We start from the raw sequence: 15619 nt of genomic DNA, 5'->3' as shown, positions 1-15619 counted from the left end.
ATCAAAACGTTTATTTCTTTGCATAAAAATGAACCCGACACACACAGATCAACGGGACAACTTTCTCTGCAGTTGTGGGTGTGTTATTATCTTATGTTCCCATTGCCCGAAGGAACGGGGCGTTGTGATTGGCCAGTTTGGGTGTGCCGATGGAAAAACAAGGAATTTATTTTATAAGGAGACGCCAACGTCATTTTCTCTATCCGGCAATTCCAACCGGCAGATTCGTTGCACTGGGTGGCAGACTCACACTGGAAGTTCAGTGAAATAACATTGGAGCCTATGAAGCTTATGAACGGCTGGACAGCTTATGAACAAACACTATTTCTGAACAATTGAGACCTTTTATAAAATACTCGGCCCTGAAAAATAAAAGAGGACATATCACACATTGTTTTCTGCTGTGTTGCTTTTCGATTTGTACACTGTATAATATTATAGAGGTATCTAAAGAGCACAAAGTATGTGCTCCATTCACTGCAATGTATTTAATCAAACTTCTGGTGCGAGGTTTGCCACCCATGAGTGTCATGGATGGATTGATTGATTGATTGATTGATTGAATACTTTATTAACAGTTTGCACAAAAAAAAAGCACAGGAAAGTACATGGTCAGCTAGGAGGATTTATAACCAAAGAAAGCCTATGGCTTGTTTCCATTGGGGTCCTTTTACTCAATTCATAGAGACATTTAATGACAGACAGCATACATTTTTCAATGAGAGTCACTACAGATACAATGCTTACCATTTGAACCTTTACTTTATTTTATGTGTTTATTTGGACAGGACAATTCACGTTAATGAACATTCAATACATGAACGAGAAATCAATCATCTGAACATGATCTCATGTAGCCTAAACATGCCGAACTTAGCTTGGAGCTAATTTCCATCCGCAGTCCCCACACATAAAAACATATAAAATATAAAATTCAAGTAGAATAACATACCTAGTTACTACCCAATGAAATGCCTAATAACTAATTAAAATATTTTAAAAATTTGAGATTAAAGCCCTTTCCAAATGTTCACACACTGTGATGTTGTCACCACTGGTACTTGAGTCAAAGTATAGATACTCCTGGTCAAATATTACTCAACTACAAAGTGAAAGTTTGTACTTGAGTTAAAGTGTTGGTTTTTAAAAACGCTGCCGTAATCAAAAGTACAATTTACAAAGTACAATGTCTTAAATATCAATGCATTGCTGTATTGAATTGTAGACCCGCCCCACCCCCCCACCCCCCCAAAAAAAGAGAAGAAAAAACTAAACTAAACAAAAGAAAAGTCTCACAAACAGTGGAAATAGCAGATCTACAAGCTTGGTAGCTTGCTATTTTCACTGTGTATGAAATAAGTGGTGTATTTTAGTACGTTTGGGTCCCAGTGGTCCTTTCCTAGAAATGTAATGGAGAAATGTAGTCTTTGAAATGTAGCGGAGTGAAAAGTCACAATACTTTAAATTACTTAAATAAGGCACTGCAAAGTGGTGTCTCTCACCTGCACAAAGTATGTGCTGCTATTTATATCTGCTGCAAATGTCTCTCTACTCAATTTATTCCTATGTTGACCATGTTTATTTGACAATGTATATTTGGCATTGTATATTTGCCATTGTATTCCGCACTGTACATTCGGCATTGTATATTTGGCATAACATATTTGTATTGTATATTTGGCATTATACAACGTATTATTTATTTTGTTAAATGACTTTGTTTCCCTTGTTTCTTTATATAGTATGCTCACATAAGGAGCATTTGGTTTTAGGTTTAGGTTTATTTGTCATTTTTAAGGTTTGAATAAAAACTAAACACATCCACAACAAAATTATCAATGCAATAAAAAAAAGTAATGCTGCATCGCATGTAAACATGTTACAAATACTAATGTAACCATATAACTAATTTAAAAAACGATCAGCTTAAAAAAGAATTGTTAAGAATCTAGCCATAAATGTGATATTTGACCAGTTTTTTATACTTCTTTGCTTTCTTAGCTTTTTTATACTTTCTTTGCTCTTCTCTCCATTCTTCTTCGCTTAGATGAAAATGACAAATGATGGAGCCTGTACAATACTTCACGCCTGTGACGTGACAATCAAGTTGAACCTGAGCAAAGTTATTTATGTAATAATTATTATTTATTTATTGGTCTTGTCAGTTATTTACTTATTTGTTTTCTTTCTTTTGTGTTTTTTTATAGAATGTATTGGGACTATTTACCATTTTATTTTTGTAGTTTTATTGTGATGTCGTACATTTTGTAATAATAAAAAAAAGTTATTCGCTTTTTAAAAAGGTTTTCGAAAAGGCAGACATAGTTTCACTGAACCGTGCACCTTGTACACATGAACTTTGAACAACTCGTCTGATGAGTGCTTGCTAGTTCTTTCTCTCTCAAGTTATTGTGAAAAGCCAGGCCAGGAACTATTTGAAAAATCACACCCAGTGTGAGTAAGCGGTGTCTACTCTGTTTGATGTGTGTGTGCTAGTATTGAGGCAGTACTACTGTATTTGATGTGTAGGCACTTGTATTCAGGCGGTACTACTCTATTTGATGTGTGGGCGCTGGTATTCAGACGGTACTACTCTATTTGATGTGTGGGTGCTGGTATTGAGGCGGTACTGTGTTTGCACTGATTAGACTAGAGCAATGGTCACAGAGTTATTTGAAATGTTAGAAACTGCTGTAGTGCCGCATACAATATGTGTATAATTTAGGTTTATTTAGTTACTTTGAAGTAATTCTTAATGGTTTCATGAACTTTTAAGTTGTTATACTTACATTTGTTACTTTTTACTTACTTTAATTACTTTTTCTTTTTAAATACTCCATATAGTCACGACCTTACATTATCCAAAGTCCCTGACGATATCTAGTCTTGTATCACAATATTGATATAATATCAATACAATAATGATATATTGCCCAGCCCTAGAAACTACTCCCTTTACATGACAGCATTCTTCAGGATTATATGGTTAATAAGTGATATTTCTTTGTTAAAATAAGTGTTAAATAGCTCTATATTCTGATATTAATCATTGCTACTGTATAGAGTGCTTGTTCAGTAACAGGGGTCTGCCCGTCTCTCCAACTCTTAAGGACGACAGAGGAAGAGAAATACATTTTCAGACAGGTTGCCAATTTCAGCCAATCAGGAGAGAGTACTCATTCATCAGCTTCAATTTGATAGTGTTCTAGTTTCAATTGTGTCTGCTCATTTTTGTTTTTGTTTCATCACTGGGTACCAATTTGTATCCTGTATGAGTTCTCTCTCCCGATTGGATAAAATTGGAATCCCGACCTGAAAATGCATTTTCTCTTTACCGAAGAGCTGGAGAGACCCCTGTTATAGAACAAACACTCTATAGCAACAATTATTATCAGAATATAGAGCTATTTAACACATATTTTAACTAAAACAATTATCACTTACACCTAAGTGATATTCAGAGGAAATTTTCCTCTGACAACGTTGGATACATCCCATACGAGCCATAAGGGGGCGGGGGGGCGTCCCCACTTTGAGTGGGCTTGCTCAATGCTGGCGGTTGGCCGCTGGGGACCCCAGATGCTGGTGGGCCCCCGGAGGCCCCAAATGCTGGTGGGCCCCCGGAGGCCCCAAATGCAGGTTGGGTCCCATGGGCCCCGAATGCTGGTGGGCCCCCAGGTACCCCGAATGCTGGTTGAGCCCCGGGGGCCCAAAATGCAGGTTGGGCCCCAGCGACCCCGAATGCTGGTGGTCCCCCAGGGACCCCGATTGCTGGTTGAGCCCCGGGGGCCCCGAAAGCTGGTGGGCCCCCAGGGACCCCGAATGCTGGTTGAGCCCCGGGGGTCCCGAATCCTGGTTGGCCCCCGGGTGCCCCAAATGCAGGTTGGCCCCCGGGTACCCCGAATGCAGGTTGGGCCCTGTATGCCGGTGGGCCCGTGGGGACCCCGAATGGTTCACCTCCAAAAGCAGAGTAGGCTGGAGGCCGTTCCAGTGCGGGGGCCCCAGCGAGGGGCCCAGGGGCCAGCATGATCACGATGGGGAACTTGATGTGCGGGTCTGATGCGTACTTCACATCTAGATAAACCTGCAGAAAACACACAGTGAGGTTTGATATCAACAAAACGTAAACTAAGTGCATTGATTTAAGTAACATTTTGAGGTAACTTTACTTTTCCGGAGCATGTCAATTTTTCAATTATTTTTACTCGTACTCCACATGATATTAGACTGTTTCAGACATGCACAAACCAACTGATTTATTAGAATATGATCAGATACTCCTGCACTTTGTTTGGGCAAAGAAGAGTCCAGGATGACCATGAACAAATCACCGAAAGTCCGCGATGAAGCCTGCCATTCCAACAAGCTAAACTATTAAGTTAAATTCTATCATTTAGAATGGAAAATAATCATCACCACTTCCCCATCTCCATGACATATTCTGTTGATACAGGCTTTGAGCTGAGAACTAGAGATGCTAGAGAAGAGTAATCAGTTATGTGAATAATGTTGATGATGATTTCAAATGTCAACGTTTCACTGCTGCTTTCTGCAAGCAACAAATGTGCTCTGAAGAAGCTGCTTGTGGGAACGGTTCTGCACAGATCTCTGCGGGGCCCGTTTCAATTGACACGGGTGAAACATAGCTAAGGCTGTCACTATGTGTGCGTATGAGGGCCCCCAGGTATAAAAAAGGTATAAAAAAGGGAAAAGAATAATCAATGTTTTATAATCAACTAAATCAATTAGTCTGATTAACCACTGAACCCTGTATTAGTGTATTATACTTCACTGTACAATGGTGGCGTACAAAAACTGCAAACATAGCCGCTTGGCGATGCTTTTTTTTCTTCAATAATCGTTCATTATTAATCATACATCGACATTGATTTGAAGTCATATCGCCCAACCCTAATTGACAGATAACTTACCCTAAGCCTGTGTTCGGTTTTGAGAATGCTGCAGTTGTGGATGGACGGCTCTATGTCAGGTGGAATGGTGATGGTCCTGGTGACAGTCTGGTGACATGAAGGTGGGATGACGTCCCCCACCTCTTTGATGAGGTCTTTGGTGAACAGCCTCCGTCTGCTCTGCGCAAAGAAGCTGTGCTTCATGTAAAGACAGTACTTGGGCTTGATGTCCCGGGACGAGTCGTTCTGGATGGAGGCCACCACGTTGATCCCCTCACCTGGAAAACACACACCAGGGGAATCCCATTCAACTGCTGACAACAAATGCACCAAATCTCTGTACGTCCGTCTGTTATTCACGTATTTCGAGAACCGTCCTACCGACCGACTCCAAACTCGGCAAGCGCATCTCCGATGCCCTTACAGAGTTCAGTGCACGCCTGCACGGCGCTGAGTCGGTCTGCTATGCCCATATATCGTCATGTGCATAGAAGGGGCCGACCGACTTCAAACTCGGCATGTGACTCGGCGAGGACTTGTATACCAGTATATCCCCGAGGACCAGTATATGCCCATATATGGGCAAATACTGCCCATATATGTACATTGAGGTTAGACAACACACTCCATATATTGGGCATAGCTGCATTGGGAACTCCTTATATGGTTATGGCTGACTTATAGTGACATGAGCGAGATGTCAGAGGTCCGCCCGCCGGTTCTCCCTTAAGCCAATTTGAATATAGGATAACCGTGATTATCTCAAACAAGAAATGACAAGTCATTATACCAGGTTGCTTTTTTTTGCCCCGATCAAACGTGACCAGCTGCTTCTCTCTGTGACCGTGTGTGTGTGTGTGTGTGTGTGTTAGCATACATTTGTTGTTAGCACAGTCCTCCCATAACATGCGAGGACTGCCGCCGTTCAGAGTATGGGGAAGTCTCGGGGAAGTCTCCCCATTGGCTTAAAGGACAGCCAGTCTCCCCATTGGCTTAAAGGAGAGCCAATGATGAAGTTGAAGAGGTCGCTAGTAAGTTTCTAGTAGTGAAAGTCTCTTTCTAGACCAGGTCTTCAACCTGGTAATAATTTACAATTATGGGGATTATATAATAATTGTGACAGGCCTCCTCTCACCGTGGCAGTATCCCATCTTGTCCAGGTTGACGTCCATGGCCACCGTTCCAGATGTAAACAGTTTCATTTTCTTCTCCTTGGTGTCATGTTGTGGGGTCTGGGAGAGGAACCACAAAGGACACATTAATACACCATTCCTGACCCATTAATAGCAAACTAGCAAAAAACAACTGAAATTGAAAACTATGAAGTAAAAAAAAATACAAACAAATGGAAAATTCTAAACCATAATAGCCTTGTTAAGTCAGCTCATACCATCAGTTCAGGGTTTTTGTTGACAACAACATTGGGGATAAAGGTGAGTTTGATGGTGTCTATTTTGTCCATTCTCATGGACCTGGCCAAGGTGGCTTCCAGGGTGTACCTGATTTTACCCACTTCTCCTTTGAAGGTGGGTGGCAAGTCCCTAATGGAAAGGATGAGAGGTATCAATCAGCCAGTTATTATAAATAGAGTGCAGTGCTAACTTAATCTCGACGAGGGCTGTCAAATGATTAATCCAATTTCGTATTATATTAATATATTATATAATATATTAACTTTGGGGGGAGAAATGTGCAAACAATTGTAAAATACATTGTCCACTGCTTCTCTCATGAAGGTGCTGATGAAGCCAACACAGCGGCACGTTGTGTAGAATAAATAAAAGACTAGAAAAAGTGCTTCTCGGAGCACAGGTCTCCGCTAGGTCAGGTAGGTTATTAGCTAAATTAGACCTACTGGTGGTGCTATAACAGGCCAATGTGAAAAGGGAGGCATTTCTTCCTCGACCTAGTGGGAATGTGCGTGCAAAGTTTTATGGAAATCGCACGCTTCGTTCATGATTTGAGGCATTTTGTTCAAAACGGACCACTCCTGCAAACTTTGGAAGCCAATCTTAGCCAATTAGGATGGAATATGAAATCTCTGACACATCCGTCTTGATCACATGACTATAGAGATACTGTGTACCGATGTGCGTGATGTTTGGACAACATTTGTAGGAGTATTTAAAAAAATGTTTTACAAAAATCGGCCTCCTGGTGGCGCTGTAGTAGGGCAATGTTGAAAGGGTGGCATTTGTTCCTCAAAGTAGTGCGAAATTTCACTGCAATCGCATGCTGCGTTCATGATTTGAGGTATTTTTTTCAAAACAAACCAATCTTACAAACTTTGGACGCCAATCTTAGCCAATCAGGATGGAATATGGAAAATCGGACAGATCTGTGTTGATCACATGACTATAGAGATACTGTGTACCGATTTGCATGATGTTTGGACAAAATCTGCAGGGGTAATATAAAATAATGTGCTTAGCAAAACTCGGCCTCCTGGAGGCGCTATAACGGGCCAATCTGAAGGAGGTTTGGCTTTGGCATCCAGGGAGTGCGTGTGCACAGTTTCGCAGCGACCGGGCCAACAGTGCCGGAGATTAGCTGCTCACAGACTGACGAACACACACACGGATGGACGGACAGACGGACAGACAGGGTGCAAAACATAGTCTCGGCCATGCCTTTCGGCCTGGCGGAGACAATGAAGCATTAATACGGGTCAATCGTCATTGGAGTGTGCAGTCCCTTCCTGAGAGAAGCAGTGAAAGGGTTTCTTGTCATATCTTCCGGCGCTGATGGATCCAGCTGTTAGCGAGATTATCCCCATACATGATGCACACAGACAGACAGACAGTCCTGTTTCTAGAAAAGCTACTGCAAATTCATACCCTTAGTGCAAATACAGCTGTTCGGTACTAGCCTGGTTCCAGACAAATCTGCCATTGCAAACAAACAAAAAAGCCCTTGGCAGTGATATTAGTCTGGCCATGCCAGGCTAGTTCAGTACAGCAGGGACACCATGTTTCATTATGCCTGCTTGAAAACTAAGTTAACCACTCTATTCTTAGATAAACAGACTTAAGTTACTGTACTTGGGTCGCTTTTTTCCCCTCTACACCAGATCTGCTCTTTTTGGCGAACGTTCACATTGGGATGCTGCAGTTCAAGTCTTTCTAATATAGCATAGCAGATCTACAAGCTCACAATGTGTCGAAACAGGTTTGGTGGGGAAAAAAGCGATCCAAGTTCAGTCTGTTTCTCGCAAGGCCTCAAGGGAAACTGGAAACTCGTGGATAGAATATGTACTCAACATAGAGTATGGCTGTTCACAGGTCCATTGGATGAGACTTACTGGTCAACAGGAAACTGAAAGGTGAATGGATAGACGTGGCAGCCCGGGGCAACAACATTGCTATCTGAAAAAACAATCAAACTCATTATCAAAAACAATCTAGTGGAGTGAATAGTAGAGCGTGTCATAACCTGACGGTATTGAGTTCACAGGTTCACAATACAGCCTCCATCTGGGATCGCACAGAGATTGGAGCTTACACAACGAACCACAGCGGGTCGAACCAATCAGCGGCTGCTAGGGCGGGATCTTGGCGAGACCGGATGTGACGCCATCGAGAAGCACTGACAAAATAACTACTGCTGGCGCAGCTACTATACGTCATGTAGACACGTCAATATGATTGGTTGGAGTTAGCACACCCAGACGGTGACAGACAGACGGTCCCATCCAATCACTTGCCAAGTAGCTTGAAAAAACAGACCGACGTCTTGCACCGGTTTGGCTACCGAGGTCCCAGATGGAAGTAGGCTGGGAAACAAGTGTGTGAAGCAAGCTTCTTCCATCTGGCGGAGTCAGGTTATGTCAGTCACGTCGCATGTGAAAAGCCCTTCTTCTTTCATTGTCATAGAGGCTATATAAAGTGTGCAATAGGACCCAGACATTAAACAAGAAAACCTACAATATATTGATGTTTGCTTTCACTTCACTTACATGGTTTCCCACACTCATCGGACAATAGTGGATGACCATCTTCTTCTTCTGAAAAAAACAAAACAATAATGAATAATACTTGGAAAAATATATATATATTTTTTTACTTCACAATATATTTTCACAATCAAGTGAAAAGAGACAAATAGGCCAAAGTGTTACTGATTAGAATAAGGTTGTGTTGAATGGCCAATGTAAACATATCTGTTTGTTTAAACAGACTAGGATTTGACACGCCCCTTTCCTATATAAACCCATTATAAATTCAAACTCCATTTTAATCATGTTAGACTAATTGAGAATATATGTCCCTGCTTCTGGTATTGTCCAGAAGCAGGGACTGGTATTGTGTGGGGGCTGTGTTTTTATATGTTTTTTATGAGACTTTTTTTAATTAAAACATTTAAATCAATAGAATAATATACAATGAATGAAAAAAAGTAATTGAAAAAACACGGCCCCCTCACAAATTAGAAGGACAATATCAGTCACCAGGGAAGTGTGTTTCCAATGAAGTTTGAAGTTACAATGGGTTGGTATAAGGGGGCGTGTCTGATCGAATTAATATCAAATATCTAAATACTGAATCAAGCAACTTAAAAACTGTCTGGGGTGTTCACAAAAGCCAGAGTAGACTTGTTACTGAAATGTTTTAAAGTGAAATACCCCGTTAAGCCCTGTTTTCCGTCTATATAGCTGATCTACAAGCTCACATCTGCATATGCACATATGCATCTTCATCTTCGAAAAGATGTTGATAAATGTCGACAAACGTTGACAAAATAATGTTGACTAATTTCTTATGGGGGTCTTTCAAATGTGGGTCTGTGGCCAAAATACAGCTCAATTTTGGAGGGGTCCTTGTCTTGACATGAAATTCACTGTTTTAAAGCAATGGTTCTCAAACGTTTGTATTTTTATTTCAACGAACTCCATAACTCTTTTTTTTTTACTTTAGTAACAGTACATAAGTATTGTCATCAAAACTTAAAATACCAAAAGTAAAAGTAGCCTACTCTTTAGGGCACGGTCACACCGCACTTATATTCTACCTATGAGGGCGGATTCTGCCCATGCTTTTCAATGGGAATGGAGCGGTTTGCTGACATTTGCGGATTTCTGCAAAAAAACACTCCATTCCCATTGAAATGCATTGGCAGAATCTGCCCTCATAGATAGAATAAAAGTGCGGTGCGCGACCGTTATGCAGAATGTCCCATTTCAAGTTTTCAAAATGTATAAAACTCTTTTGAAAAGTGTTGTGAGCTTGATCAGCTATTTTCAAATAGCCGAAATATAGAGAGCTTAAAGGTAGGGTAAGTGATATTTTTTGGTTAAAACAAAAAGTTTTGTGTTAAAAGGTTAAAGCACTATATTGTGGTAGTAATCATTGCTATAGAGTGTCTCCCTGTCTCTCCTTTTTAATAAACAAAACATACATTTTCAGGTAGGTGACAACATTTCAGCCAATCAGGAAGGGTACCCATTTATCAGTTTCATTTTGATAGTGTTCCAGTTCCAATTTTGTCTGCTCATTCCTTTATGTCATCACTCCCAATGTAACTTGTTTAATCTGTATCCTGTCCGAGTTCTCTATCCTGATGGGATAAAATGGATATCCTGACCTGAATTTGCATTTTCTGTTTACTAAAGAGGTGCAGAGACATGGAGACTCCTGTTACTGAACAAACACTCTACAGCAATCAGAATATAGAGCATGTAACACTTATTTTAACCATGGAAAATCGCTTACCCTATACCTTTAAGTGGGTAATGTATGTTTAGTGATAAAAATCTAAAAAGTTTAAGTAACTAAAGTTTTCAAATAAGTAAAAGTAGGCTACAATATTTTCATCAGAGATGTATTAGTGGAGTAGAAGTAAAAGTATTGAAAAGTGGAAATACTCCAGTAAAGTAAAAATACCTACTACCTAAAAGTACAGTAATTGAGTAAATGTACTTTTTTACCTTGGCTTCCACCACTGAGGCTACTCTATGTTCAATCAAATCATGCATACCGTCACCTTGCTAAACTAATGGCCTATGTCATTTTTTTGAGGAAAACGATATTTTTGCCTAAGTCAGCTCCTCATGACACTGGCCACCTCTGGTAAAATCGCCCATCTCCTAATTGAAAAGGATCATGCTGTTCCCTCCCCTTTTAGTATAATGGCCTAACTCCCTAGTGTGACTTAGGCCAAAATAGGCATTTTCTTTGGCCTAAGTCACATGGTTTTGTGACTTAAGCCAAATTATTTACTGATTTAGGCCATTTTATTACTTAAGTCAGATGTAATCCTATTTAAATCTCTTATGTTATATAACTGACAGACAGTGTTATTTCTATTTAAATAGTCATAATTTGTTATAAACATTTTGGGTGAAATTATTAAGAAATATCATATAGTTTTGTTTTGGATCAGTTTTATATTTTTCCTGAAAAACTTTAAAAAATGACATAGGCCATTAGTTTAAGCAAGGCGACGACACATTATTTCCTGTTATTAAAACAGCATTGATCACACTTACCCTGATCTTTTTGCTCTCGAATAAAAAACTGCTTGAGGCTGAAGTATTTGTCTTTGGAATGATAGACATGTGTCGTGTTGCCGTGCCTCTCACTCCACAACACCTCCGCCTTGCCTTTGAACTGGACCATCAGACTCTTTATGTGACATTCCTTGGCCAGCTCCAATTTGATCTGCCCCGACACAAAGTCTCCATGTGTCCAGGTGTCCTGGGCATTGATGGGATTGTGGCTGACGCTGAAGTTCAACACTGTGCTCGACATGTTTTTTTAACCATTAAAACAAAAACCCGATCAAAGCTTTTCTTTCTTTGCAGAAAAATGAATCCGACACACACACAGATCATGAACAACAACTTTCACCGTAGTTGTGGGTGTGGTATCTTATGATCCCATTGCCCGAAGGAACGGCGCGCTGTGATTGGCCAGTGTGTTTGCGACGATAGAAGAAAGTGGAACAGCTGCTGTCTGATATCAATATGGGCAGCAGTGTGAAAGATGCAGCCTACACCGGTGGTTCTCAAACTTGTTCATGTCAAGGACCCCCAAAATGATATGTATTTGGCTGCCGACCACCCACCCCCCCCCCCCCCCATCTCAAAAATGTTTTGTGCAGATATACAAGCTCACAATAATAGCCAAACTATAAAATATAGTTAAAGTGGTTAAAATGATTGTGACACTGTATTAACAAATGTTGCTGGGGACCCCCTAGTATCCCCCCACGGTTCCCTTGGGGCTGGGGTATACAGCCCTCGTAGACGTATTTATGATTCTGACGTCTTCAATCTACGAGAGTTGTAGGCTTCACGCCCCATGGAGACCTGGACTTTCTGCACTATGCCCCGTAGACACTCCAAACATGTACAAATGTGAAAATAAAGGTGCTTAACCCCAAGCCCCAAATGTTAACTGGCTCTACGGAGTAGTAGTTTAATGTAATAATCCATATCTTTCAATAAAGAAGTGTTTTAATGCCGTCTGTGGCCGATTCTGTCGGAAGTTCCCAATGGGCGGTAGCGACGGGTAGTGACGGGACGCATCCGGTGGAACCCGGAATTACACTAAATGTAAACAGGAAGTAAACGAGGGTTAAAAAATGGCGTTCGGCCACAGACGGCATTAAAACACTTCTTTATTGAAAGATATGGATTATTACATTAAACTACTACCCCGTAGAGCCAGGTAACATTTGGGGCTTGGGGGTAAGCACCTTTATTTTCACATGTGTACATGTTTGGAGTGTGTACGGGGCATAGTGCAGAAAGTCCAGGTCTCCATGGGGCGTGAACCCTAAAACTCTCGTAGATTGAAAACGTCAGAATCATAAATACGTCTACGAGGGTTGTATACTACAGCTAAGGCCGGGTGATCTATGAGTCAATGACTGTGTATTTGAAATACATGAAATGTATGTAAGATCACAGACATTCTAGGGCCACAAACTCCCAAACTGTGTTCAGTGCATGCAATCACACAGAGATACTTTTAAGGGATATTTCACTTTTTTATTGGGTCATTTTATCGTCTACTCAGGCTGGGAGCACCCCGGACAGTTTTTAAGTTGCTTGATTCAGTATTTAGATATTTGATATTCATTTTATCCGACACGACCTATACAAACCCATTGTAACTTCAAACTCCATTTTAACCATGTTAGATTAATCGGAAACACCCGTCCTTGGTTCTGGTGATATTGTCCTTCTAATACGTGAGGAGACCGTGTTTTTTTCAATAATTTGTTTTCATTTATTTTTTTATATCTTTTTTGGAAAATGAAAAAAAAAAATGAAATTCAATAAAAAATTAAAATGAAAAAAAAAAAAAAAAAAAAACAAGGCCCCCTCACGTATTAGGGCATGTTAATCTAACATGTTAAAATGGAGTTTGAAGTTATAATGGGTTTGTGTAGGAAGGGGGCGTTAAAATGAATATCAAATATCTAAATGAATCAAGCAACTTAAAAAATGTCTGGGGGGCTCACAAAAGCCTGAGTAGACAATAAAATTACCCAAACATTTTTTTAAAGTGAAATATCCCTTTAAGTAATGAATGCTTATTATTAAAGATGGGTCTTTAATTGCTTTAATCGCAAAAAACACCTTGATTCTCGCAGTCGGATGTTGGCAGGCCTATTCCATATCCACCCTGACCCACCCTTTCTTCTTATCATCACTTATTATTATCCACCTTAAGTTCACTTCCAACCAGTGGTGTAAAGTAACTAAGTACATTTACTCAAGTACTGTATTTAAGTACAATTTTGAGGTATTTTTTTCTTACTTTACTGGAGTATTTCCAATTTTCAATACTTTTACTTCTACTCCACTATATCTCCGAAGCAAATATTGTTACTCCACTACAATTATTTGAAACGTTTAGTTACTAGTTACTTTTCAGATATAAATTATATTATAAAACATACATTAACCACTTCAGCCCTATTTATACCTTGGCTATTTGAAAATAGCCGATCTACAAGCTCACGATGCGACGCGTTGTGAGCTTGCAGATCTGCTATTTTCAAACATTTTAGTGCTTTTACATTTGGTACTTTAAGTACATTTTGATGCCAATACTTTTGTACTTTTACTCAAGTAACATTTTGAACACAGGCCTTTTTACTTGTAACGGAGTATTTTTATATCGTGGTATTGCTACTTTTACTTAAAGGAGAATTTTGGACTAAAGTTTTCTTACCTTTTCTATGACGTTATGATATCTTAGGATGAATGGTACAGTAGAACAATTTCATAACTCCACCCCTGAGCCGCCACAGCTTAAAAGGTGCGCGGATAGGCCTTAGGTTAGATCACATATTTTAATAGCTTTTTTTTTTTTTTTTTTGTGAGATCTGACGTTCATAGTAACAGAACACTATGCAACCAAAAAAAAAAAAAAAAACAGAAGTCTCGCTAGACGAGATTTCAATCTCGTCTAGCGAGACTTCTGTTTTTTTTTTTTTTTTGGGACAGTGTTCTACACCTTTTAAGCTGTGGCGGCTCAGGGGTGGAGTTATGAAAATGTTCTACTGTACCATTCATCCTAAGATATCATAACGTCATAGAAAAGGTAAGAAAACTTTAGTCCAAAATTCTCCTTTAAGTAAAATATCTGAGTACTTCTTCCACCACTGCTTCCAACAATGCTTCAACACTAACTACCAAGTCTCCATTCACATAACACCTAATCTCTCAAAACAGATTCAGCAGCCATGCAGCAAATCCAAAGGAAACCTATGGCTTCCCAGATTGCATGACACCAGGCAGGCACATCTTCTACATGCCCCCAGATGATGTTCCACCACTAAGGGGCAGCTCGGTGTCAAATACAGAGGTGTCACATTACTCACATTTTTTACTTAAGTAAAAGTATCAATTCTGCAATGTAGAAATGCTCTGTTAAGTAAAAGTCCGGAATTCAAAATTTACTTGAGTAAAAGTACAAAAGTATTGGCATCAAAATGTACTTACAGTAAGGTACCAAAAGTAGAAAGTACAAGTTTTCAAATGCATGAAATGTATGAACATTTTTTGAAAATAGCAGATCTACAAGCTCACAATGCCTCGCGATGTGACACATTGTGAGCTTGTAGATCTGCTATTTTCAAATGGCCGAAATGGTTCAAGTGGTTACTCTATGTTTTCTAATAATAATCAAAATGAGTCATATAGTGAGTGACATGTGCATGGGTGGTCCTCCCTTAAGCCAATTTTATGATGATGATGATGATTACAAAACATATATTAAAGAAAAAAGGAAAGAAAATACATATAATATACACGCATCGCAATGTGATGCGTTGTGAGCTTGTAGATTGTCGTTTGCACTATTTTATTGAAATATAACTTATACAGTAAGTGATCAATGCATAATGTATTTCTCTTTTGGGTCTGGAACTGAAAAAAGTTTAGTAATCCCTCCTATAGCTCTAATACACTGACTTCTAGTACACAACAAAGGCAGTCATTGAAATGCTATCTGTGTGTGTGTGTGTGTGTGTGTGTGTGTGTGTGTGTGTGTGTGTGTGTGTGTGTGTGTGTGTGTGTGTGTGTGTGTGTGTGTGTGTGTGTGTGTGTGTGCGCGTGTGTGCGTTTGTGCGTGTGTGTTTCTATGGACAAAGGCCATGATCTTTGGACCAGAATAGCCCCAAGTCAACTCATAGATTACTGCAGGGCCCGTATCAGAGCCCACTCCCACCCCCAACCTGACAAATATTTACTATTG

General features: G+C 39.9%; 1 protein-coding gene across 2 annotated transcripts; it reads right to left on the bottom strand.

The window, feature by feature from the left end:
• Positions 1 to 1252: 1252 nt before the first annotated feature.
• LOC308089552 (arrestin domain-containing protein 3-like) lies at positions 1253 to 11749 on the bottom strand. Of its 2 annotated transcripts, none has more exons than XM_080434341.1 (7): positions 11395 to 11749; positions 8866 to 8910; positions 8212 to 8275; positions 6301 to 6451; positions 6046 to 6142; positions 4932 to 5188; positions 1253 to 4084 (listed from the first exon to the last, which is right to left on the bottom strand). In XM_080434341.1, the coding sequence occupies exons 1-7, from the start codon at positions 11654 to 11656 to the stop codon at positions 3458 to 3460; spliced, it is 1503 nt and encodes a 500-aa protein (XP_080290467.1). In that variant the 5' UTR covers positions 11657 to 11749; the 3' UTR covers positions 1253 to 3457. The 2 variants fall into 2 exon arrangements, with proteins under 2 accessions (XP_080290467.1, XP_080290466.1); XM_080434340.1 differs by having other exon boundaries at positions 1267 to 4084; positions 8866 to 8913.
• Positions 11750 to 15619: the final 3870 nt, after the last annotated feature.

The sequence above is a fragment of the Gymnoscopelus braueri genome, assembly GCF_963280865.1.
Source record: "Gymnoscopelus braueri genome assembly, chromosome: 7".
NCBI classification, from domain to species: domain Eukaryota; kingdom Metazoa; phylum Chordata; class Actinopteri; order Myctophiformes; family Myctophidae; genus Gymnoscopelus; species Gymnoscopelus braueri.
This window is presented reverse-complemented; position numbering and strand designations above follow the sequence as displayed.